The 24,479-nt window shown below is 46.8% G+C and overlaps 1 protein-coding gene across 4 annotated transcripts; it reads left to right on the forward strand.

Moving 5' to 3' along the window:
- The first annotated feature begins 11,366 nt into the window (after positions 1 to 11,366).
- Lrrc8e (leucine rich repeat containing 8 VRAC subunit E) lies at positions 11,367 to 23,456 on the forward strand. Of its 4 annotated transcripts, none has more exons than XM_031338927.1 (3): positions 11,367 to 11,460; positions 16,373 to 16,515; positions 20,007 to 23,456. In XM_031338927.1, exons 2-3 carry the CDS (start codon positions 16,378 to 16,380, stop codon positions 22,254 to 22,256), a joined length of 2,388 nt encoding a protein of 795 aa, XP_031194787.1. In that variant the 5' UTR covers positions 11,367 to 11,460; positions 16,373 to 16,377; the 3' UTR covers positions 22,257 to 23,456. The 4 variants fall into 4 exon arrangements, with proteins under 4 accessions (XP_031194787.1, XP_031194788.1, XP_031194789.1 ...); XM_031338928.1 differs by having other exon boundaries at positions 11,374 to 11,456; XM_031338929.1 differs by lacking the exon at positions 16,373 to 16,515 and having other exon boundaries at positions 11,378 to 11,460.
- The last annotated feature ends 1,023 nt before the right edge of the window (positions 23,457 to 24,479 follow it).

Genomic DNA, 24,479 nt, shown 5'->3' on the forward strand with positions numbered 1-24,479 from the left:
AGAGAGGCTCAATGGGGAAATCCCTTGAAGACCCTCACAGTCCTCTTTAAGCTCTTGCACCTGCTCCGACACCCCCTTCTCTAGTACTTGGAGACCAATACTTTCCTAGACAGGGATAGGCTGGGCCTTGGCAACCAGTAGGGCGGGATCATTGTGCCTCTGGCCCACCAACCAATCCAGTGATTTTGTGTGCCCTGGTCCTCTTTTCTTGCACTTGATGACTATGGAGGCTAGATGGCCCTGGGACACCTAGCCATGTCACCTATTTTGTAACTTCGACTTTTTCTCAGAACCTGATACGGTTGGTGGAGAATGAGGACCCTGGGAGTTACTTTGCATTACATTTTATTTGTGTGTGTGTGTGTGTCCTTGCACACCTGCATATGCCACTGCACGCTGTAGAAGTCAAAGAACAACTTATAGGACTCAGTTCACTCCTACAACCAGTGGGGTCCTAGGGCTAGAATCCAGGTGATGAGGCTTGGCGGTAAATGTCTTTACCACTATCTCACCAGGTCCCAAACTCTTGGACTTAGAGGATGCACAGCAGATCCCAGATTTGAGAAAAGAGAGGAAGAATAGCGGGATAGAAGAAAGGGAGAGAAAGAGGAAACACGATGGTGGCTCTGCCTTTGTGGGACAGGACATCTCAACTTTGCTGGCTCACAGGTAGTCAAGGCCTCAGAAGTTTCCTGGCAGAGCTGAATTTGTGGAGTATCGAGAAACACAATTACGGAGGGAAGGAGAACTCTCCAAAACATGTATGAAGAAACTGAGAGCATTCTGAGTGTCTCAACCCAGTTGAGCAAGTAAAAGGTGTCACTTTAGTTTGCCAGTTCACAGATCCAGTGGGGGCAGGTGTGCCTTACAAGGGATCTTACCCATAGAGGATGTTAAACCAAAACCCTGGTCTTAAGGGATCTCTGAAGGATGTGGGCTCACTGACTTGGGCATTTTGGGCTGTACAGCCAATACTCTAGAGATACAAGCAGAAGGATCCTGAGTTCCAGACCAGCCTGGGCTTCTTAACAAGGCTTATTGAGCCATCACAGGTGCTAGCTAGATAAAAGAAATGAGTCCTGGAACAGCTTCAGAAATTCCAGAAGGAGAGCTAGCAAACAGCTAGAATGATGTACGCCTGCTGGACCCAGAATTAAGAGCATTTTTAGGGCTGGCCATGTAGCTCAGTTGGCAGAGTGTTTCTGTGGTATACGAAAAGTCCTGGCTTCTATCCCCAGCAACACGTAAACTTGGCATGGTGGTGTGCAGTTAGCATCCTAGCACTTGGTGGGTGGAGACCAGTTGAAAATCAATTTCAACATCATCGTTGGCTAAAAGATAATTTGAGACCAGCCTGGGCCTGTCTCAAAAAACAACAAAGAGCAACAGCCAGGAGTAGGGGTTACACACCTTTAATCTTAGCACTCAGGTAGGCAGATCTCTGTGAGTTTGAGTCCAGCTTGGTCTACACAGTGAGTTCCAGGACATCCAGAGCTATATAGTGAGATCCTGTCTTGATAAAACAAAACAAAATAAAAACAAAAAAAGAGTTGTTGGTTTTATTCTAAACTAGGTCTCATGGTATGGCCCCTGGCTTCCCTGTAACTTGCTATGTTTACCAGGCTGACCACCTCAAGCTCACAGAGACCTAGTGCCTCTGCCTTCCTTTTTTTTAAAGATGTATTTATTTATCTTATGTATATGAGTGCATACTGTAGATGTACAGATAGTTGTGAGCCTTCATCTGGTTGTTGAGAATTGACTTTTTTTTTTTTTTTTTTTTTTTTTTTTTTTTTTGAGACAGGGTTTCTTTGTGTAGTCCTGGCTGTCCTGGAACTCACTCTGTAGACCAGGCTGGCCTCGAACTCAGAAATCTGCCTGCCTCTGCCTCCCAAGTTCTGGGATTAAAGGCATGTGCCACCACCCTCCCCTCAGTGACCTTTTTTAAAAATTTATTTATTATTATAAATGACTACACTGTAACTGTCTTCAGATGCACCAGAAGAGGGCGTCAGATTTCATTATGGGTGGTTGTGAGTCACCATGTGGTTGCTGGAATTTGAACTCAGGACCTTCAGAGCAGTCAGTGCTCTTACCCACTAAGCCATCTTACCAGCCCAAGAATTGACTTTTAGGACCCCTGCTCACTCCAGTTAACCCCACTCACTCTGGCCCAAAGATTGAACCAGAAGAGGGAGTCAGATCTCATTACAGGTGGTTGTGAGCTATCATGTGGTTGCTGGGATTTGAACTCAGGACCTTTGGAAGAGCAGTTGATACTCTTATCTGCTGAGTCATCTCACCAGCCCCTGACTCTGCCTTCAAAGTGCTTGGATTTAAGCTATGCACACCACACCTGGCAAAAACTAAAATAATTTTAAAATGCAAAGTCCTAATTTTAGAATCCAGTATGGTTCCAAAGAGACCCTGTCTCAAAAAACAAAACAAACAAAAACAAACAAACAAACAAATGCTGGGAGGACATTTTTATAAGAAAACCTAAGGGAACACAGACATGAATGTTTCCCATTGAATCTCCATGGATATAGGTAGAGAAGCAGAATAGTAAGGGGTAATAAAGTAGATAAGGGCTAGGGAGATGGCTTTGCACATAAGGACTCTTGTAACCAAGCTTGACATCCTAAGTTTCATCCTCCAGGGTCCATATGGTAGAAAAACAACTTCTACAAGTTGTTCTCTGATTTCACACACACACACACACACACACACACACACACACACAGAGCAAATGTTCTTGGTATTTTCTAACTCAGTTGAAAACAAGAAGATCACAAGTTTGAGGCCAGCTTACCAAGGAAAGCAGGAGAAGGAGGAGGAGGAGGATGGGAAAAGAAACAAGAGAATAAAGCAGGCAGCCTTTCGGGATAAGAGTGTAGTTGTATAAGGAGCAGTACTTGATGCATCTGGAATGACAGGGGTGGTAATCAGAAATGTTGTGTGTGTGGTTGGGGTGAGCATCTAGAGAGTTCTATGAAGTTTTTGTTCTTAAAACTGAGTCTCATGTAGCCCAGTGTAGTCTTAGACTCCAGTTGAAGCCAAAAATGACTTGGAGCATATGCTCCTCCTACACCCGCCTCCCAAGTGCTTAGATGGGAGGCATGTGCCATCATACCTGGTTTATGAGATGGGTGGGATCAAACCCAGAGTTTCATGTATGCTAAGCAATCATGGTCCAACTGAGCTATAGCCTCAGCCCTTAAGTCTAAGGGTTTTAAAATATATATTCATTTATTGGGGGTGGGGTGGATAGCACATACCACAAATGGAAGCTAGGCCCAGAGGCCAACTTTGTGGAGTGATTCTCTTCTTCCAGCTTTATGTGGGTCTCAGGGATCAAACTCAGATCTTCAGGCTTGCCAGGCAGCACCTTTGCCCACGGAGCCATTTCCCAGGCCCTAAAACAAGGTTTTAACACTCAGGAAGAGCTGGGCAGTGGTGGCACACGCCTTTAATCCAAGCACTTGGGAGGCAGAGGTAGGCAGATTTCTGAGTTCAAGACTAGCCTGGTCTTCAGAGTGAGTTCCAGGACAGCCAGGGCTATTCCCTGTCTTGAAAAAACAACAACAACAACAAAAACAAAAAAACAACAACAACAAAACCGAAACATTCAGGAAGGTGTCTTTTGTTGGTTTGGCTCAAAACTCTTAACTAGATGTCTTCCTCATTTCTCTTTCCCGTCTTCAGGCTTTCATTAAATTGAGTACTTTTCATGTGGTAGCTTATTTACGTGGCCTTCTGATGAGCTTCCTTCTTGTCTAAGGATTCAGCATTATCACATCTGTTAGCTTAGTATCATCTGCCCTGTGGTACTTTCTGCCTTGATGATCCCGAGCCACTCCCTACCGTATAGCCCAGAACTAGCACCCTGTGGCCTGTCACTCCAGCTTATAAACATACACACACATAGCAAACGTGTGCACAAGGGTAATTCCTCCCTTCCTGGAATTCAGAGGGTTGCCTAAGTAAGGTGTGTCTGGAAACAGGAGGCTGAGCTTTCTCTACTCAGTTGTAACCAGCTAGGTGAGGTGATACATACTTGCAATTCCAAGACTCACAAAGCCTAGTCTAAAGCATCACCACTAAATTGAAGTTAGCTTAGGACATGTAGTGAGTTCTAGGCCAACCTGGGCTACAAAGTAACATCCTGTCTCAAAAAAGCAAACACTGGGCCAGTGAGATAGCTCAGCAGTTAAAGAGGCTTGCAGCCAACTCCTATGACCTGAGTTTGTTACCCAAGACACATGCCCATGGCGCATGTGTGTGTTCACATATGCGAAAGTAAATAAATGAAAACAAAGTTGTTTTTAAGTCAATACATCCTTTAGAGGTGTCTCATTTGGTAAAAGTTCTTGCCTCACAGGAGCTCCATTCTTAGAACGCAGGTAAAAAGCTCAGTGCAGTGGCCTGTACATTTATCCTAGTAACAGCTCAGTGCGGGTACGAGGGGAACCAGGTGGATCCCTGGAAGCTGGCTAGCTGGTTACTTTAGTCTACTGAGCAAAATCATAGGCCAATAAAAGACTCTGCCTCAGCAAACGGTGGTACTGTGACAAGAAACTAGAGTATCTTGATTAGCTACAAGATTAACCCTTAACCCTAAAGAAGCCCTTTGTCGGACTGGAGAGATGGCTCAGCAGTTAAGAGCACTTACCGAGGTTCTGAGCTCAATTCCCAGCAACACATGGTGGCTCACAACCATCCGAAATGGGATCTGATGCCCTCTTCTGGTGTATCTGAAGAGAGCAATGATCTACTCATATACATAAAATAAATAAATCAAAGAAGAAGAAAGAGGAGGAGGGGGGAAGGAGGGGGAGGGGAGGAGGAGGAGTGGGAGGAGGAGGAGGAAGGAGAAGAAGGAGAAGAGAAGGAGAAGAAGGAGAAGAAGGAGAAGAAGAAGAAGAAGAAGAAGAAGAAGAAGAAGAAGAAGAAGAAGAAGAAGAAGAAGAAGAAAGGAGAAGGAGAAGGAGAAGAAGGAGAAGAAGGAGAAGAAGAAGAAGAAGAAGAAGAAGAAGAAGAAGAAGAAGAAGAAGAAGAAGAAGAAGAAGAAGAAGAAGAAGAAAGGAGAAGGAGAAGGAGAAGAAGAAGAAGAAGAAGAAGAAGAAGAAGAAGAAGAAGAAGAAGAAGAAGAAGAAGAAGAAAGGAGAAGGAGAAGGAGAAGAAAAGCTGGTTGGAGCAGACGCCGTGTAAAAGCTCTATAGAGTCATGTGATTCAGGACTCTCAGTTTGGGGCTTTCCCTCAGCTCACTAACCCCCCCCCCATCCATATTCAGGAGTGTTCTCTCCTTCTCAATAAGTTGTCTCACCCTCTATTTTTAACCATGGTCCCTGGTCTATACTATGCCTTTGCTATGGGATACAAGAACCAGATGAATCTTGTTGAGTTTGAGGCCAGCCTGGTCTTCAATGTGAGTTTCCAGGACAGCCAGCCAGGGCTGTTACACAGAGAAACCCTGTCTAGAAAACAAAAACAAACCTTTCCAAATGACCATCTACCAGGAGATGAAGCCGGGCAAGTCAGTGTTCACATTTGGGAAGAGGTAGCAGGAGGTTCATTTGAACTCTGGAGTTTCGTTTAGGCATCCTGGGCAACACAGCAAGATCTTACCCATGAAGGAAAGGTGGCAAAATGTCTCAGCAGGTCAAGTTATTTGCTAGCAAGCCTGATGACCCAATGGCTTGAGTTTGAGCTCTGAGACCCACACAATGCAAAGAGAAATCTGACTATGGCATGGGACAGCCACCCACACACATAGAAAATAAATAAATAAAAATGTATTTTAAAAAGGATTGTCAAAGTCAGGCGGTGGTGGCACACGCCTTTAGTCCCAGCACTTGGGAGGCAGAGGCAGGCAGATTTCTGAGTTCGAGGCCAGCCTGGTCTACAGAGTGAGTTCCAGGATAGCCAGGGCCTACACAAAGAAACCCTGTCTCAAAAAAAAAAAACAAAACAAAACAAAACAAAAACCAACAAAAAAAGATTGTCAAGATAGTTGGAAGGGAAAAGGTACTTGCTGCCAAGCCTGATAAGCTTGTTTCTTAACCACGAACACAGAGAGAGAGAGAGAGAGAGAGAGAGAGAGAGAGAGAGAGAGAGACAGAGAGAGAGAGAGAGAGAGGAAGGGAGAGGGAGAGGGGGGAGAGAAGAGAAAAGAGAGGTGGGGAGAAATTTGAGCATGAATAAGTAAATAAATACAAAGCACACATACTGGGTTACTTCTTTCTCCTCTCCAGCTTGCTTCAACTAGAATTCATTTTGTGCCACATTAAACTATTCACAATTTTTCATTTCAGAATCTAAATTTAGAGGGTCCTATCCCAAGACAGCACTAGCTAGATCACCTATCCACTGTTCACTGGATGCCCCCCTTCTGCGCTAGGCACCATTCCTGGGGTTAAACAAACAGAAGGGAGTAAAAGAGATGGGTGACTGAGCATGCTTATGGGGCTTGTGTTCTAGTGAGGATGGATCACTGTTGGTGGTAGTGACTGTTTGCTCCTTTTGGTGACAGTTTCCTGTAGCTCATGCTGATCTCTATCTCACTAGGCAGCAAAAAATGACCTTGAACTTTTTTTTGAGAGAGAGAAAGGGTGGGGTTCTTTATATATAATCCTGGCTGTCCTGAAATTTGATATGTAGATGAGGCTAGCTTGAACCCACAGAAATCTGCTTGCCTTGAACTTCTGATTCTCTAACCTTGAAACTCCACTTGGTTTGTTTGTTGATTAGTTGGTTGGTTGGTTTTTGTTTTGTTTTGATTTTCCGAGACAGTATTTCTCTGTATAGCCATTCCTGGCTGTTCTGGAACTTTCTCTGTAGAGCAGACTGGCCTGGAACTCAGAGATTCACCAGCTTCTTCCTCCCAAGTGCTGGGATTAAAGATGTGCATCACCACTGGTTTATTTTTAAGCAGGTAGGGTCTGCTACATACCAGACTAGCCTCAAACTTGCTTTGTAGCTTAGGATGACTTTAAACTTCTGGTTTTCATGAGATTCTCTCTCTCTCTCTCTCTCTCTCTCTCTCTCTCTCTCTCTCTCTCTCACACACACACACACACACACACACACACACACACACACACACACGCCACCTCTACCTTCCCAGGATTATCCCATGCCCGGTCTGTAGCTGTAGAGTACTAGAAATGGAACCCAGAGCATCCTGCATGTAAGGCAAGCATTCTAAACTCCAGCTCCATCCCTGAAGTCAGACTCTTGAACAAGTAATAGATCTAAGTGTATATCGGTATGCTTATTCAGCATATCAGTACACACAACCCTTCATTCTCACCCTAGAACAAGAGGTTCAGGGAACCTGTCAGAGAGAAAGGAGAGACAACCATTCTCAGATGCTTCCAACTCCATGGAGATCTCAGAAAACCCCTTTCACTGGATCCTGCTTTGTCCTGATTTATTATATCTGCAGAACATATTTCATATTAACATGTTCTCTTGTTTTGCTCATGTGTTTTTATATGTTTTTTAAGTAAAAATTTTTAGTAAGTGTTCTGATTTTGTTTGTCTTGAGAAAGGGTCTGACCAGGTTGACCTCAAACTCATACAGATCCACCAAGCTCAGCCTCCTGAGTACTGGGATTACAAACAGGTGCCACCATGCCTAGCTATGTATTCAGAGTTTTGTTGTTGCTGTTTTGTTTTGCTGTGCATGTGTGTGTTCACATGTGTGTATGTGCATGTGTGTGCAAGAGGTTAATATCAAGTCTCATCCTTGATTGCTCTTCATCTTTATTTTTAAGTTTGGAAGTTTTGGCTGTATGTATGTGTACCACATGTGTGTAGTGGAGATCAGAAGAGGGTACCAGATTCCCTGTGACTCTAGTTACGAATAGTTGTAAGCCACCACTTGGGTGCAAGGAATTGAACCCTTATCCTTTGGAAAGGTAACCAGTGATTTTAAACACTGGGCTATTTCTTCAGACCCTGAGTTTGTTTGTTTTTCAATTTTGTGTTTGTGGGTAGAGTGCAGTACCTGCCAAGGCGAGAAGAGGAGATCCATGATCTTCTGGTACTGGAGTTACAAGAGGTCATAAGCTGTTTGGTGTGGGCGCTGAGAATTCAACTTGGGGCCTCTGCAAGAACAGTATGTGCTTTTAACTTCTGAGACATTTTTCCAGCCTCTTTCACTTTATCATTTTAGGTAGAGTCTGTCACTGAACCTGGAGCACATCCATTTAGGTAGGGTGGGCGTCTGGCCAGCAAGCTCCAAGGATTCATCTCTTTCTGTGTCCTTGGCCTGTACGTGGGTGCTAGGGATCCACACCCAGGCCTTCATGCTTGGGGAGCAGGTATTTTGTCAGCTGAGCTGTCTTTGTGGTATTGTTTGGTATTTTTTAAGAATCTTAGTACATTGCCCAGGCTGGCCTCAAATGTTTGCACCTCAGGCTCTTTCATATTAGGATTACAAGCTATGCCACCATTCCTGACTTGTTTGTAATGCTTAATGTCTATGTATAAATCAAAGGGTAGGGGCTGGTGAGATGACTTAGCAGGTAAGAGCACTGACTACTCTTCCAAAGGTCCTGAGTTCAAATCCCAGCAACAACATGGTGGCTCACAACCACCGGTAATGAGATCTGACGCCCTCTTCTGGTGCATCTGAAGACAGCTACAGTGTACTTATTTATAATAATAAATAAATCTTTGGGCCGGAGCAAGAGGGGTCTACCAGAGGGAGCAGGGCCTACTGGAGCGAGCAAGGTTGACTGGAGCGAGTAGAGGTCCTAAAAGTCAATTCTCAACAACCAGATGAAGGCTCACAACTATCTGTACAGCTACAGATTAAATTTTTAAAGAAAATAAATCAGATGGCACATGCCTTTAATCCCAGCACTTGGGAGGCAGAGACAGGAGAATTTCTCAGTTTGAGGCCAGTCTGGTCTACAGTTCCAGGACAGCCAGGGCTATACAGAGAAACCCTGTCTCAAAAACCAAAACAAAAAAAAAAGAAAGAAAGGAAGAAAGAAAATAAATCAAAGGGTAAATTGAAGAGTGCTTGCCTGGCACAAACCCTGGGTTTAATCCTCACATCAAGTATACTGGGTGGGTCACACACACACACACACTTGTAACTACAGCCCTGGAGAGTTGGGGACAAAAGGGTCAGGAATTCATGGTCATTTTTGGCTACATAGAGAGAGTTTGAGACCAGCTTGTGCTTGTAGCCTGAATTCCATCCTCACTGCTAACCACATGGAGAGTTCCAGGTCAACCAGGGCTATATAGTGATATCCTGTCTCAAAAAAAGAGGAGGCTCAAGCGTAGTAGCATATTCTTGCAATCCCAGTACCAGTACCAGCTGAGGCAAAAGAATGCCAGCAGATGTTCCATAGATAGAAAGATTCTGTCTCAGAAACAAAAGAGAACACACACACACACACACACACACACACACACACACACACGTTTAAGGCTATCCTCGGCTTTATATGCTGACACCCTGTTTTTAACAAAGATCCGTAAGACAGGTCACTGGCGGGCATAGCTCTGTGGTAGTACACTTTCCTAGTTTAAGGAAGGCTTTAGCTTTGCTATCTAGTGCCAGAAGACATGAAGGAGAGGAGGAGGGAAAGGGTTGAGGAAAAGCCTGCTAAACATAGAAAGGTTTGTTCTTGAACTGCCTGAAGAGTCGCTCCAGGCTTAGCACATTCCAATTCATTTCCAGTCTCTGGTCTGGAGGAAAAAAAATGGGTCTAACTTTGTCAACCTGGCCGGCCTGGAACTCTCTATTTGTGTAATAGGGCCCCAGACTCTAGCACAACTGATTCCACGATGGAAGCACCATTCAGGCCATAAAATTCAGCACATAGACAGACCCACCAGTTAAAACAAAAACAAAAACAAATATATCAAAGTTCATAGTTCTGGGAAAGTCTCTAAGTGTGCTAACTTTGCTTTTTGTCTTCTGTAGTCTTCTCCAGTGGGTGCCCCACAGCAATGTAGACCTGGGTCTTCTTCCCAAGTGCTGGATTTTTCTTTAAAAAAAAAAAAATTCTTTCATTTTTAATTATGTGTATGCACAAAAGAACAGCAGCCTACAGAAGCCAGAAGAAGACATCAAATCCTCTAGGACTGCAGGTAGTTGTGAATCACCAGATATGGGTTAGGTTAGGACCTGAACTCAGGTCCTGTAAGAGCAATGCATACTCTTAACTGCTGTGCTGTCTCTCCAGCTTCCAAATTCTTTTCTCTGTGTGCGTGTTCCTTCAGAGGGCTGTGTGTGTGTGTGTGTGTGTGTGTGTGTGTGTGTGTTGGGGGGCATGTTCATTTTCCTCATTAATCTAAATGGGAGGTTTCCCATTAAGATGGTATTTTCACACTGAGAATAGAATAGATGAAGGCTCAAATTTACCTGCCTTCAGATGGAAATAGGCTGTATTCTTGGTTTGATGGTCTGTGATGGGGGTTTGATAGTTTCTCGTGAGGCCTGGGGAGTGGTGGTGGTAGTGGTAGGATAGGATGAGTTTTTTCGGCTTTTTGTCGGTTTGGTTTTTAATGAGCCTTTCAGAAGCTGAAGATTTAGCTCATCTGATAGAGTGCTTGCCTAGCATACACACAGCCCTAGATTCATTCCATCCCCAGCACTATATAAACCACACATGGTGGCACTAGCCTGTAATCCCCTCAGGTGGGAGAGACTCAGATGCTGGAGGCAGCGGGAGCAGAAAGTCAAGGTCGTTCTTGTCTACCTGGAGAATTTGAAGCCAGTTTGAGGAGAAAGGGTTGGGGAAGTGAGAAGTAGTTCCAGCCTCCCCATCCCCTCGTCTGCATGCCCAACTCTACTACCTGGAACAATCCAGGTTGAAGAAAGAGTTTGTCCCTACCCCAGCCCTCCAACATTCAGGATGGGCCACAAGCTTCAGCAGAGACAGTCAGGCTAGCATCCACAGTCGGTTAGCTTCCTGTGGCTGGACACAGCTCCTGATGGCAGTCCAGCTCTGGAAGAGGGATAGCCCTCTGCTCTTGGTCTTCCCCTGCCGGAAGCCTGTGGTACTTGTGCCTCGACTTTAGTCGAGGCTTTTTTTTTAGTCGAGGCTGGGCTTTAGTGCCAGCTGGGGATGCTTAGGAGTTGAAGGAAATCCTACCCAGAAACACTTTGCTGACACCTGTGCAGGTGGTTCATCTACAGGATACCAGTTTGCTCCCATGGCCAGGAGGTAGAGGGACTACAGACTTCTAAAGTCCCTTGTCTCAGGAATATCTCGTCTTGCTAGCGATCGCGTGGCGTGGAGTGGGGTCGACCTGAGAGCGTCTGTAGTGAGGCGGGGCCGAGCAGTCCCGGGGGCGGGGCGGGGCGGCTCCTGGCCCAACCCGCCCTGACTCACCCTCTCTGGCCCGCCCGGGAACTCTGCGGGAGTCCGGGTCGATCTACTCCCAGGGATCTAGAAGTTGGGCCCCGGAGTTTCATCCCTGAGCAGTGAGTAAGTAGCGGGGGTTTGGGAGGCTTTTGTCCCACCGTGGAGATCAACCTGGACCCAGGGAATGGCCCGGGGGAGTGGGGAAAGTCGCTCAGGTGTGGGTGGTTCCGTGGCCTTGGCGGGAGCAATCCACACACACTGAAAGCCGGGGCTGGGAGAGGGGGTGCGGTGATCCTCAGCCTGGCCCCAGGGAGCTGGTGTCCTGGGATCCAGGCAGTTCGGGATCAAGCGAAGGAAAAGAGATCAACAGGCAGGCGTCGACTTTCTTGATTTCCGCAGCTTGTCCCAGCGTGGGGTGGTGAAGGTAGCTGAAAAAGACAGAGCTCATCTTAGTGAGCGCCCTAAAGACTGCAGAACCCCACCCTCACAAACCTGCTCCCTTACATTTCAAGGTTCTTATATTTGAAGACTCCAAAAGTCCCTTTCAATTCCCAGCAGAATAAGCTTGGGAAGGGGTTAGCCTAGGAGTCTATAAGCCCCCAAGACTTTCCACTAGGGGTATCTTCCCCTTACCTCTTTATCCCCCTTGTAATAAGTGTAGGGATTGAACTTTGAGCTTTTTAGTTTTTCATGAGCTTAGTTTTTTTTCTTTACTAGTTAGTATGTGTGTATGTGTGTGTGCATACATACCATGGGACTCTCAGAGGTCAGAGACAACTTGTAGTAGTTGGTTCTTTCCTTCCACCTTATGGGTCCCTGAGATTGAACTGAGGTCTTTTAGCTTGGCAACAGGTGCCTTGGTCCAATGAGCCATCTCAGCAGCCCTGTGGTTTGGGTATTGTTGTTTTGTTTGAGACAAGGTCATATAATACTGGCTTGTTTCTAACAAGCTTGCTTGCTATACAGCTGAGGATAACCTGGATGTGTTGGTCCTCTTGCCTCTATCCTAAGGAGTATTATAGGGATTTGCACCCACCATTCCAGGTTTTATGGGATGCTGGGAACTGAACCCAGGGCCTGAACAAGCACTCTTATCAACTAAGCCACATTCCTCCTCCGTCTGACTTTGTATTCGGAAGGTGAAAACTCTTCTGTTTCTTCTTGTCCCTTAGCATATGAGATACAGCTGGGGAGGCTGGCTGAGGCTGGGAGCATCCCCTGCCTCCATTTTAGCAGCAGGAGCAGTGCTAAGGCTTAAATGTGGGAGAGAGTTTGCAAGATCATCCCGTCTGGCCTCCTGGGACACCTCTCTTTGGTGTGGGTGTGTGTAGAGAGCAGAGATTTACTTGGAATGTTCTCCTCAGTGGTTTCTCTGTTTTTTCAGACATCTCTCACTGACCTAAAGCTCATGTTTTTGGCTAGCCTAACTGGCCAGCTCTGGAAGAGGGATAGCCCTCTGCTCTTGATCTTCCCCTGTACCTCTACTGGGCTTTAGTGCCAGCTGGGGATGCTTAGGGGTTGAAGGAAATCCTTTCCAGAACCACTTTGCTGACACCTGTGCAGGTGGTGCATCTACAGGATACCAGTTTGCCCCCATGGCCAGGAGGTTGGAGGGACTACAGACTTCTAAAGCCCCTTGTCAGGGATCTGCCTACCCCTGTGCGGTGGGGGAGAGGGTACGAGGGGAGGGGTAGATCTAGGCTACCCTGCCCACTTCTATGTGGGTGCTGGGACTATCACTCAGATTCTCATGCTTGTGCATCATATACTTTACTGGCTGAGCATAGAGGGGTGCTTTCAATGGATGGAAAAGAAGTGGTGCCATCCAACAGGAGGCAGGCTCAAATGGCATCTGTAGCAGTGTTCATCTGCTAATCTTCAGCGAGTTATGTTCATCGTCCAAGATGAGAGGACAAAGACCCCCTACACTTCACTCCCAAAACTGGGATAAAACTCAGCATTAGGCTAGACATGTTGGCACACCTCTGCAATCCCAGTTCTTTAGAGGCTGAGGCAGGCATGTTGAAATTTTGGGTTCATCTTGTGCTACATAGCCAGCACCAAGCTAGCCGAGGCTACATAGCAAGACCCTGTCTCAAAAAACATGAGGGATGCAAGAGGGCTGGAGGGTGGATCAGTGGGTAAAGTGCTTGCTGCCAAGGCAGGAGTACCTGACTTTGCGTCTCCTGCCCACATTGAAGGGACCCTAGCCAGCCTGAGCATGACAAACATGGCTCTGGGAGCCCTTGTCCTCTCCACACACACCCTCCCTCCCCCGTTTCCCTCTGCCTTGCTAAAAACTGTTAGATTTCATTCCTGAAACTAGCCCCCAAGGCTTGTTTCCTTATTTCCTTTTCCTGAAGCTGACCACCAAGATGCAGGTATCAAAGTATTGAAGTCCAGTAATCAGAAACTCACCTAATTAACATATCCAATCAAAATTGAAAACCTGGTCCTAACACGGTTCTTTACCTTTATAAACCTCCATTTTCCTATAGGTCAACTCTGTCTCCTATCTATCCAGAGAAAGTCCTTGGTTCTCCAGGGTAAATTATCCCGTTACCCTCTCCTTGTTCCCTTCCTCTTCTACCTCAGCCTCCATCTTCCATGTCTTTATCTCTTATTCCCTCTTATGCCCTCTGTCTCTCTGGAGCAAATAAATCTCCTTTGTGCTGATTTGGTCTTGGGGTGTCTTGAGCTGACTCCAAGGGCACTGTGGCACACTTTGGTTACCTTAGTGGATTCCAGATTGACTAGCCAGTCCAGTGGAAATATTGACCTTCAGATTTCAGGGAGAGGCCTTGTCTCAAAAAAAAAAAAAAAAAAAAAAATGGAGGGTGGGAAAGATAGCTTAGCAAGCATGAGCTCCTGAGTTTGATAACAAAGAGAATTGATGTCATGAATGGTAGAAGACATCTGATATCAACCACTGGACACATGAGCACACACCCACATGCACATACATTAAGAAAAAAACCTTAAAAACAAACAAAAAAATCAGCATAGAGAGCAACAAGAGGAATTCTTTCATATAAAATCCATTGCTATTTTTTCTCTACACTTCCCTAGTTCTGTGAGTCCCTCTTTCTGGATCCTTCCACTGTCTCTGTCCAGACACAGGGAAGGGGGCCAGCCTTCCATCTGCCTGCTGGAATTTAATGGCAGGTTCTGCAAGATCTAGTTTGAGTCATGGGGCCAGACAATGATAGTCCCTTGTGCCTACCTCTGATTGTGTGTCTGTCTATATTATATGTGTCTTGTTCCTGAGAGCTGAGCAGAGGGCTCCTGTCTTCTGGCCTGTGACTTGTAAGGGTGGCCTGGCAGAGTTGGGAATTGTGCCACTGTGAGATGGGTCATGGAAGGTGGAGACAGGGAGTTGATCCTTGATTTTACATGTGTGGCATCCCTTGAGCCATCTCTCTCTCCCCTATCATTTCTATCAGATTATGCAAATTGGGATTTTTTCCCCTCTAGTTCTGGAGACACTCTTGCAGACACTAATACTAAGCTACAGCTCCATGCTAAGGAGAACAACAAAATTTCTTTTTGAAATGTGATTTCATGTAACCCAAGCTGGCTTTGAGTCCCCTATGTAGCAGAGAATAGCTTTGAATTCTGATCCTCCTAACTGAGACCCCCAAGTGCTGAGGTTGCAGGCCTGTGTCAATATGCCTAGTTATGTGGTGTTAGAGACTGGATTCAGAGAATTGTATATGCCAGAAAAGTGCCCTACCAACTGAGCTATCTCCACAGCCCGAGACATTTTTTATTTAACTTTTTTTCTTAAGACAAGAGAGTGTTTGATGAGCATACAGGACCAACTGTCATGTAAAGGATCTTGTTCTCTTGTCATTTCCTTACATGTACCTGGTTCAGGATGAATTTGGAACTTCTGTCTCCTATTTTCTATATAGGAAGACTTAATGTCTGCTCCCTTTTCTACAGAAACTCCTACTGTATGCAGTTCTTCTCTTTCCTCCATACCCACAACCTGGCACACACACACACACACACACACGCTCACACGCTCACAATGAAAGCTTGGATGCTGAAGGTGGGCTGCCCAAGAGACCTTCACTCTTTGCTTCCCTCTCTGCCCTAAGCAAGTAGCTAACTTCCTGGGAGAGTGATGTCTTAGCTTGCATTCGGCACTGGAGTGTGACTTGGGTCTGGCCTTTGTAATAATGATACCTTAGTACAAAAGGAAACCAGAGATAGACAGAGTGGGCTGGCAGCCCCGTGCCAGGCTCCAGTCATAGATGTCACCCTGAGAGTTTTCCAGTTTAGGGATTCTCATGCTGCCAGACATTCCAGAACACTTTTCCTTCTCAGGGCCCAGATTTCGTATTTTCACTTCAGATTCTCGGCTCTGGTCCCTATCTGAACACTCAGATGTCTTGGCACATGCCTCCAGGGCTCAGTAGCCTTCAGCTTGGCCACTCCCTAACCCCTGAGGCCCTTAACTAGAGCACAGCCACGCTCCAGCTTGCTTTTCCCTAGCCGGCTTTTCCGGTTAGAGATTGGAGGTGGTGCCCAGAGCACCCCTGTAGGGGGGCACACCCCGGAAGTCTTGAGCCTGGGGATACCCTGGTGGCAGGGTGGAGGCGAGAGCCCAGCTAGAATAAAGGAGTACCAGAATGAATGTCACAGGCTGCCTCCTCCTTCAGAGGTGGGCAGCCAAAGGAGGAGACTGGAGGACAGCTGCCCTGTAGTTTTTACTCTCCTGAGCTCTGACGAGGCAGGCAGTGAACGATAAATCTTCTTCGCTTTGGAGAACGGGGAACGCTGTGAGATTGGGAAAGAGGTGAGTTCTGGAGGAAGCAAGAAGATCCCGGCTAAGAGGGGAATGGAGCGTACAGCGCATGGAGATCCTGGCTAAGAGGGAAAGGGAACGTTCAACGCATGGACTCTAGAAAGTTCTGGCAGGGCTGAGAGTGTACTGGCTTCGGACCTGTTTCAGGCCCCTCGTGGTTTCTACCAGGTACACTCTTGCTCTTACTGTGTCTCAACCCCTCTTGTCTCCTGACTCCTATAGGCAGGATGATCCCAGTGGCGGAGTTCAAGCAGTTCACAGAACAGCAGCCTGCATTCAAGGTGCTCAAACCCTGGTGGGATGTTTTGGCTGAGTACCTCACTGTGGCTATGCTCATGATTGGGGTGTTCGGGTGCACCCTCCAGGTGAGGAATGAAACAAAGCTGGGCAGGGCCACACAGTGGCAATTCTTATGACTAGACTTTTAGGAAGCACCTTCTTGACCAGGAGTGGGATGGGACAAGGCGGGGCCATGTTACTGGTAATAAACTCTGTAGGTGAAAGAGCACCCTGGGAAGGGGGTACAAAGGATCTGGCTTTCACTGTGGCCATATTCATGACCATGCTGATGACTGGGGTCTTTTGAGCTGCTCTTTCCAGGTGAGGGGTGAGGCTGGAGATGTGACGGTGTGGCACATCTTGCCAACTCTCCTCATGAGCCTCTTTTTAAAAACACATATATATATTTTTAAAGATTTATTTATTTTTTGTGGATGAGTACACTGTAGCTGTACAGATGGCCCTGAGCCATCATGTGTGTGGCTGCTGGGAACTGAACTCAGGACCTCTGCCGGCCCCGCTTGCTCTGGCTGTCTTCAGACGCACCAGAAGAGGGTGTCAGATCTCATTACGGATGGTTGTGAGCCACCTTGTGGTTGCTGGGATCCGAACTCAGGACCTTCGGAAGAGCAGTCAGTGCTCTTACCCGCTGAGCCATTTCACCAGCCCCTGTTTTGGTTTTTCGAGACAGGGTTTCTCTGTGTAGCCCCGGCTGTCCTGGAACTCACTCTGTAGACCAGGCTGGCCTCGAACTCAGAAATCTGCCTGCTTCTACCTCCCAAGTGCTGGGATTAAAGGTGTGCATCACCACTGCCTGGCATTTTTTTTTTTTAATGTGTATGAGTGTTGACCTGCATGTATGTATGTGTACTGCATGTATGCTTGGTGGAGGTCAGAAAGAATTTGTTAGGTTTCCTGCAACTAGAGCTATGGATGCTTGAAAACCACCATGTGGGTGCTAGGAACCAAACCTGGGTCTTTTGCAAAAGCAACAAGTATTCTTAACCACTCTCTAGCCATGAAGGAACTGGGTCTCACCATGGCTGAGCTTCAGGTGAAGGGCAGGACCATAAAGGGGCACAGTTTTAACATGGCAATGCTCATGACTAGGGTAGGGGATCTTCAACAGCTATACATACGGCTAAGGCCCCTCCATGATGATGAGACAGGGGAATGTGTTCAACCAGACTCTTTAGGTGAAAGAGCAGATCTCTAGAGGAGGAGGCCTTGCACTTGGAGTCCTGAAGCCCTCCAAGTCTCCTAAGAGGAGGGAGAAAGAGCCTGGGCATTGTGGTGAGTGCCTATAAATCTACTTACTCTGTAGGCAGAGGCAGGAGGATCACAAATTGGAAACCTAGGCATCTTAGCGAGACCTTGTCTCAAGATTAAAATTAAGGCCAGGTGTGGCAGTGCCCACCTGGATTCCCAGGATACAGGAGAGTGAATTAGGATCATGAGTTCCAGGTCAGATGGGCTATACAGTGAGACCCTGTCACCAAAATAAAATAAATAACATAGAAAACAAGAAAATGTATCAGTATCAGAGTACTTGCCCAGCTTACATGAGGGCCTAGGTTCAATAAAAATCATCTCAATAAAATAAGAGAAACAGACAAGACGAAGGCAGTGCTAAATCCTCCACAGTTCTAACCGCCTACCTTCCTCTCCTCCATCCCCACAAGCAGTGGTCAAAGTCTACAATAATATTAGCGTTGTTTCCACATCCACATACTTTTTTTCTTTTTTTGTGGCTTCCAGTGTTAAACAAGGTTCTACTGCAGAGCCAAACTGCTAACCCCTCACTGGGGAATTATAGGCAGGTGCTCTACCACTGAGCCACATTCCCAGCCCCCAACTAGGGGATTCTAGGCAGGTGCTCTATCATGGAGCCACACTCTAGCCCCACACTGGGAGATTCTAGGCAGGTGCTCTACCACTGAGCCACATTCTCAGCCCCCAACTAGGGGATTCTAGGCAGGTGCTCTATCATGGAGCCACACCCCAGCTCCACACTGGGGGATTCTAGGCAGGGACTCTACCACTGAGCCACACCCCAGTCCCTCACTGGGGATTCTAGCTAGGCAGGGGCTCTACCACTGAGCCTCACCCCAGCCCCTCACGGGGTGATTCTAGCTAGGCAGGTGCTCTACCGTTAAGCTGAATCCTGTCCACTCCCTCCCTTTGACTTGTGTCTACTGAAGTTGTCTAGGCTGAACTTATACCTACTTTGTAGCCCAGGCAGAGGCTGATTCTCCTGCCTCAGCCTCCTAAGTAACCAGGATTTAGGCTAGCATCGCTGGGTGAAACTTTCTTACAGATGGAATTTTTGTTATAGATATAACTTAAATTTTTAAAATTTATTTGGTTTTTTGAAACAGGATTACTCTGTGTATGCCTAGCTGTCCTGGAAGTAACTTTCAAGACCAGACTAGCCTCAAACATATAGATTTACCTACCTCTGTTTCCTGAGTGCTGCGATTAAAGGTCTATGCCACCATGTCTGACCTCAGACCTTTTTCTTAAATACAAAGATGAACTTTTATAAATTATTGAAAAAAAGAAAAGATGAACTCCAGATCCTCTTGCATCCACTTCCCAGTATGGCATTACATATGTGCACCAAACACCCAGTTTATACAGTGTTAGGGATGTCATAAACATGACTCAGGGAATCATGCATGCTAGGCAAGCACTCTACCAACTGAGATGCATTTCTACCCTAAATGTTCCCTTTCTGGAAGGGTACAGTTCTGACTTATCACCCTACTTCCAAATGAGGTCATAGGGGTGTAGACTTAGTTTTCTTTTTGTGAAACTACAAATTCAAAACACACAGACACACACAGACACTTTTTTTTTTTTTGAGTCAGTCTTTTATATATCAGGCTGGCCTTGAACGTATTATGAGTCAATGAATGACCTTAAACTCATCATTCCCTTGCTTCCATCTTCGATGTGCCACCAAACCCAGTTTATGCATTGGTAGGAATCAGAACTGGTGGGGGCTGGAGAGATGGCTCAGTGGTTAAGAGCACTGACTGCTCTTCCAGAGTTCCTGAGTTGAATTCCCAGCAACCACATGGTAGTTCTAGTGTTTCTGAAGACAGCTACAGTGTACTCACATACATAAAATAAATCTAAAAAAAAAAAAAAATAATCAGAACTGGTGCATGCTAGATAGGCACTCTACCAGCTTAGCTACTTTCATAAGAGTAAGAATGTATAACCAGTATGAATGAAATACCCCAGTATTTCTTCCTTTTTTGCATTTGTTTTTTGAGACAGGGTTTCTCTGTGTAGCCCTGGCTGTCCGGGAACTTCCTCTGTAGACCAAGCTCTCGAACTCAGAGATCTGCCTGACTCTGCTTCCCAAGTGCTGGGATTACAGGCATCCACCACTCCTCTGCTCAAATTCTCCTATTTCTTTCTTTTCAGATTAAGTTTGATGCTATAGTTTAACAGCTCTTCCACATTCAAACAGCTTGTGGCTGTCTAGGATCAGGGTCTTCTACCTCATCCTGCTTCTCAATTCCTTAGGTCCCTCCCTCACTGTCTTTCACTCTCTTCCTATCCCCAGGTGACACAGGACAAGATCATCTGCCTGCCTAGCCATGAATCCCATGAGAACTTATCAGAAGCTCCTTGCCAGCAGCTGTTGCCTCAAGGGATCTCTGAGCAGATGGGGGACCTCCGAGAGCTCAGTGGCCTCAAAAATAACCTAGACCTCCAGCAATATAGCTTTATTAACCAGCTCTGCTATGAGACTGCCCTCCACTGGTATGCCAAGTACTTCCCCTACTTAGTGGTTATTCATACTCTCATCTTTATGGTCTGTACCAGCTTTTGGTTCAAATTCCCTGGTACCAGCTCCAAAATAGAACACTTCATCTCCATCCTGGGCAAGTGTTTTGATTCTCCATGGACCACTCGGGCCTTGTCTGAGGTGTCTGGAGAAAATCACAAGGGTCCAGCTTCTGGACGGGCCACGGTGACCACAGTAACCACCACTGGGGCAGGGGCAGGGAAGGTGGGCGAAGGCGAGAAGGAGAAAGTGCTAATAGAGCCCGAAAAGGTGGTGTCTGAACCTCCAGTTGTAACTCTGCTGGATAAGAAGGAAGGTGAGCAAGCTAAGGCCCTATTCGAGAAGGTCAAAAAGTTCCGAGTGCATGTGGAAGAGGGTGACATTCTCTATTCCATGTATATCCGGCAAACAGTGCTCAAAGTGTGTAAGTTTTTCGCCATCCTGGTTTACAACCTAGTCTATGTGGAGAAGATCAGCTTTCTGGTGGCCTGTAGGGTGGAGACATCAGAGATCACAGGGTACGCCAGTTTCTGCTGCAACCACACCAAGGCCCACCTCTTTTCTAAGCTGGCCTTCTGCTATATATCCTTTGTGTGTGTCTATGGCATTACCTGCCTGTATACGCTCTACTGGCTCTTCCATAGGCCCCTTAAAGAGTATTCCTTCCGTTCTGTGCGCGAAGAGACAGGTATGAATGACATCCCGGATGTTAAGAATGACTTTGCCTTCATGCTCCACCTCATTGACCAGTATGACTCCCTCTATTCCAAGCGGTTTGCAGTCTTCCTCTCTGAAGTCAGTGAGAGCCGCCTTAAGCAGCTCAACCTCAACCACGAGTGGACACCAGAGAAGCTGAGGCAGAAGCTGCAGCGTAACACGCGTGGCCGGCTGGAGTTGAGCCTCTGCATGCTCCCAGGACTACCTGACACTGTCTTCGAACTCAGTGAGGTGGAAGCACTCAGGCTGGAGGCCATCTGTGACATCTCCTTTCCCCCGGGGCTCTCCCAGCTTGTGAACCTTCAGGAGCTCAGCTTGCTTCACTCACCAGCCAGGCTGCCCTTCTCTTCACAGATCTTCCTGCGAGATCGCCTGAAGGTGATCTGTGTCAAATTTGAGGAGCTCCGAGAGGTACCCCTCTGGGTGTTTGGGCTTCGAGGCTTAGAAGAACTGCACCTGGAAGGACTCTTTCCCCCAGAAATGGCTCGGGGTGCCACCCTTGAGAGCCTCCGGGAGCTTAAACAGCTCAAGGTACTGTCTCTACGTAGCAATGCAGGGAAGGTGCCAGCCAGCGTTACTGATGTAGCTGGGCACCTTCAGCGACTCAGCCTGCACAATGACGGGGCTCGTTTGCTTGCTCTAAATAGCCTCAAGAAGCTGGCAGTGTTACGGGAGCTGGAGCTGGTGGCCTGTGGGCTGGAACGTATCCCCCACGCGATCTTCAGCCTGGGGGCTCTGCAGGAACTTGACCTTAAGGACAACCACCTTCGGTCTATTGAGGAGATCCTCAGCTTCCAGCACTGTCGGAAGCTGGTCACTCTCAGGCTGTGGCACAACCAGATAGCCTATGTGCCTGAGCATGTGAGAAAGCTCCGAAGCCTGGAGCAGCTCTACCTCAGTCACAACAAGCTTGAGACTCTGCCCACCCAGCTTGGCCAGTGCTTTGGCCTCCGCCTGCTGGATCTGTCCCACAACGGGCTTCGTTCCCTGCCACCTGAGTTGGGCCTTCTCCAGAGCCTCCAGCATCTAGCCCTCTCCTACAATGCCCTTGAGAGTCTGCCTGATGAATTGTTCTTCTGCCACAAGCTGCGGACATTGCTCTTGGGTTACAACCACCTAACTCAGCTTTCACCCGATGTGGCTGCCCTCCGGGCCCTCAGCCGTCTGGAGCTCAAGGGTAACAGGTTGGAGACACTGCCAGAAGAACTTGGTGACTGCAAGGGGCTGAAGAAGTCAGGGCTGCTGGTGGAGGACACCCTTTATGAGGGACTGCCTGCAGAGGTGCGGGAGAAGATGGAGGAGGAATGAAGCCTGGTGGGGGGAGGGGCAGGTTGACACAGAGGCCTTTACATGTTTCTGCCCCAACATTGTATTCCAAGGTAGATAGGTCCAGCAGGAGTGGAAGGAAGGCCAGACATGTCAGTTTTGTGTAGCTCGGACAAGATCCTGGGACTGGTTTGTCTAGAGGAGAAACAGGAGGTGGTAGATTTGGGGTGTAACCCTTAGGGAAGGATTAACTCAGTCTTAGGCTCTTCAACCAAAACCACACCTGTGTCTTTGGCTGGCTGGCTTGTTCTTCCTCTGAACATTCCGGCTTAATTAGTTTCCTATATGGGAGTGGGGGACACATCCCAGTGGGATTTCCAACCCTTCCCAACAAGGGTCAGCATATACTTAGGGTTCTCTCCTAAGGAGAGGATATAGGGTCCAATTCCAAAGTCCCGTATCCCAAGTTTCATGCCAAGTCCTTACTGTATAAGCCCTTTGTGACAGGGATGGGTACTTAGAACAATGGCCCTCACACTTAGCTATGTAATAAAATCAGCTGAGGGGCCCGGAAGAAAATAAATCCTTTACATGCTTCCCACCCCACCCCTGAAATACTGACTCAGAATTTGGGTGGGGCCAGGAATCTGCTACTAAGTAAGAATGCCAGGTAATTCCGATTCAGGTGGTCCTGAGACCACATAGTGGAAATGCTGACATAAAGACTGGGCTGGCACTGAAACTCAGTTGGGAGAGTGCCTGCTTGGCATGCAGGAAGTCCTGGGTCCTGTCCTCAGCATTTCATAAATTAGGAGCAGTGCAACCTATGTAATATAGAGTGCCTGTATAATATTCTGGAGGTGGAGAGAGGAGGATTGAAAGATTGGAGCAAGCCTGGGAGACATAGCATAGCTTGTCTCAAAACAACTAAGAGTGGAATACTGAAATGTCTAGATATGGAGCCCCCTTTCTAGAGCCTTAAGAGAGTCCCATTAAGTTAAGCATTTTCCTCAGGAAAATGCTCATGTAACATAAATGAACAAACTGTAAGCCAAGTCTCACTGCCACAGATCCCCACTAGAGCATTAGTCATGCATTTATTAAGATTAGCTGAGTCCAAGTTAAAATGCCGGTGGAGGCTACCTTTTTTCCTTAGTTCATTCAGGAATTTTCTTTTGAATGTTTCCTGTGCAGGAGAGCATATACCACTGGGTGCTTAATAAACGAAAACTGTAATTCTGACCTCTTTGTACAGTATGATTGTCTAGGCTTCCTATATCTGGAACCAAATGATGACACCTGTCTATTAGATCAGGCTGTCTGTCCTGGGAGGAAAGATATCCAAATTACTTCAAAGAGGTGAAGTAGAATGAAGAGAAATTGTTAGTTTTTCTTTTGTTTTTTTGTTTGTTTGGGGTTGGTTTTTTTTTTTTTTTTTAAGAATCTACCTCACCCCACCCTCGAAAACGGTTGTTGGTGGTGCATACCTTCAGTCCCAGAACTCTAGAGGCCAGAGGCAGGTGGATTTCTTGTGTTCCAGGCCAGCCTGGTTTACAGAGTTACAGGGCAGCTAGAACTGACTACACAGAGAAACCTTGTAGCGAAACAAAACAAAACAACCCAATTTCCTCTCCTCCTCTATCCTTTTAACTCTAAGCTTCTGTCTGCTCCACCCATAGGTCATTACCAGAGGAGTTCTAAGAAGCTTTTAAAGCCCAAGGCCCATCCCAAAGTGTTCACTGTTGTTTCCAGATTTGTGCACAGCCTGACCTCCTGGGTTTGGTCTTGCTGAATGTCCCGGCACAATGCAAACCTCCTGATACCTAGAGCCTAGAGGCAGACTGCTCTTTAGTGACCCAAATTTTCACATAAACTTTATCTTAGCACTCTCGTAAGGACTTAATGCTGGGTGGGGATGGGGCAAGCAGGACAGAGGCATCTAGCCCCAGGGACTGTCTTCAGATAACATTGGTTTCAGGAGCTGAGTCCGGATTCTGGATTCTCCGGGAGAAAGGATGGAGATGGGGCGCCAGAAAGTCTGGCCTTAACCTTGATTCTGACACCGAGCTCAGGAATAACCGACTCTGGATTCCCTCTCCTCTTGTCAGGCCTTGATCTAGTCTCAGTTTGCTGGGACTAGCTGAAATGGAAAGGGATTGCCACGGGTACCTAATTATGGTGAGGAGGCGGCTTCATGCTAACAGCGAGAGTTCAGGCCGCAATTAAGCATAACAGGTCCTAATGAAGGACCGTCCAAGATGAGGA

Source organism: Mastomys coucha, unplaced genomic scaffold (assembly GCF_008632895.1).
Source record: "Mastomys coucha isolate ucsf_1 unplaced genomic scaffold, UCSF_Mcou_1 pScaffold22, whole genome shotgun sequence".
Lineage (NCBI taxonomy): Eukaryota > Metazoa > Chordata > Mammalia > Rodentia > Muridae > Mastomys > Mastomys coucha.

Bases quoted from the DNA above. Each gene is read 5' to 3' on its own strand.
- Lrrc8e (XM_031338927.1), top strand. From the start codon at position 16,378: ATGATCCCAGTGGCGGAGTTCAAGCAGTTCACAGAACAGCAGCCTGCA. The intron at 16,516-20,006 runs GTGAGGAATGAA...TCCTATCCCCAG, and splicing joins TGTTCGGGTGCACCCTCCAG to GTGACACAGGACAAGATCAT.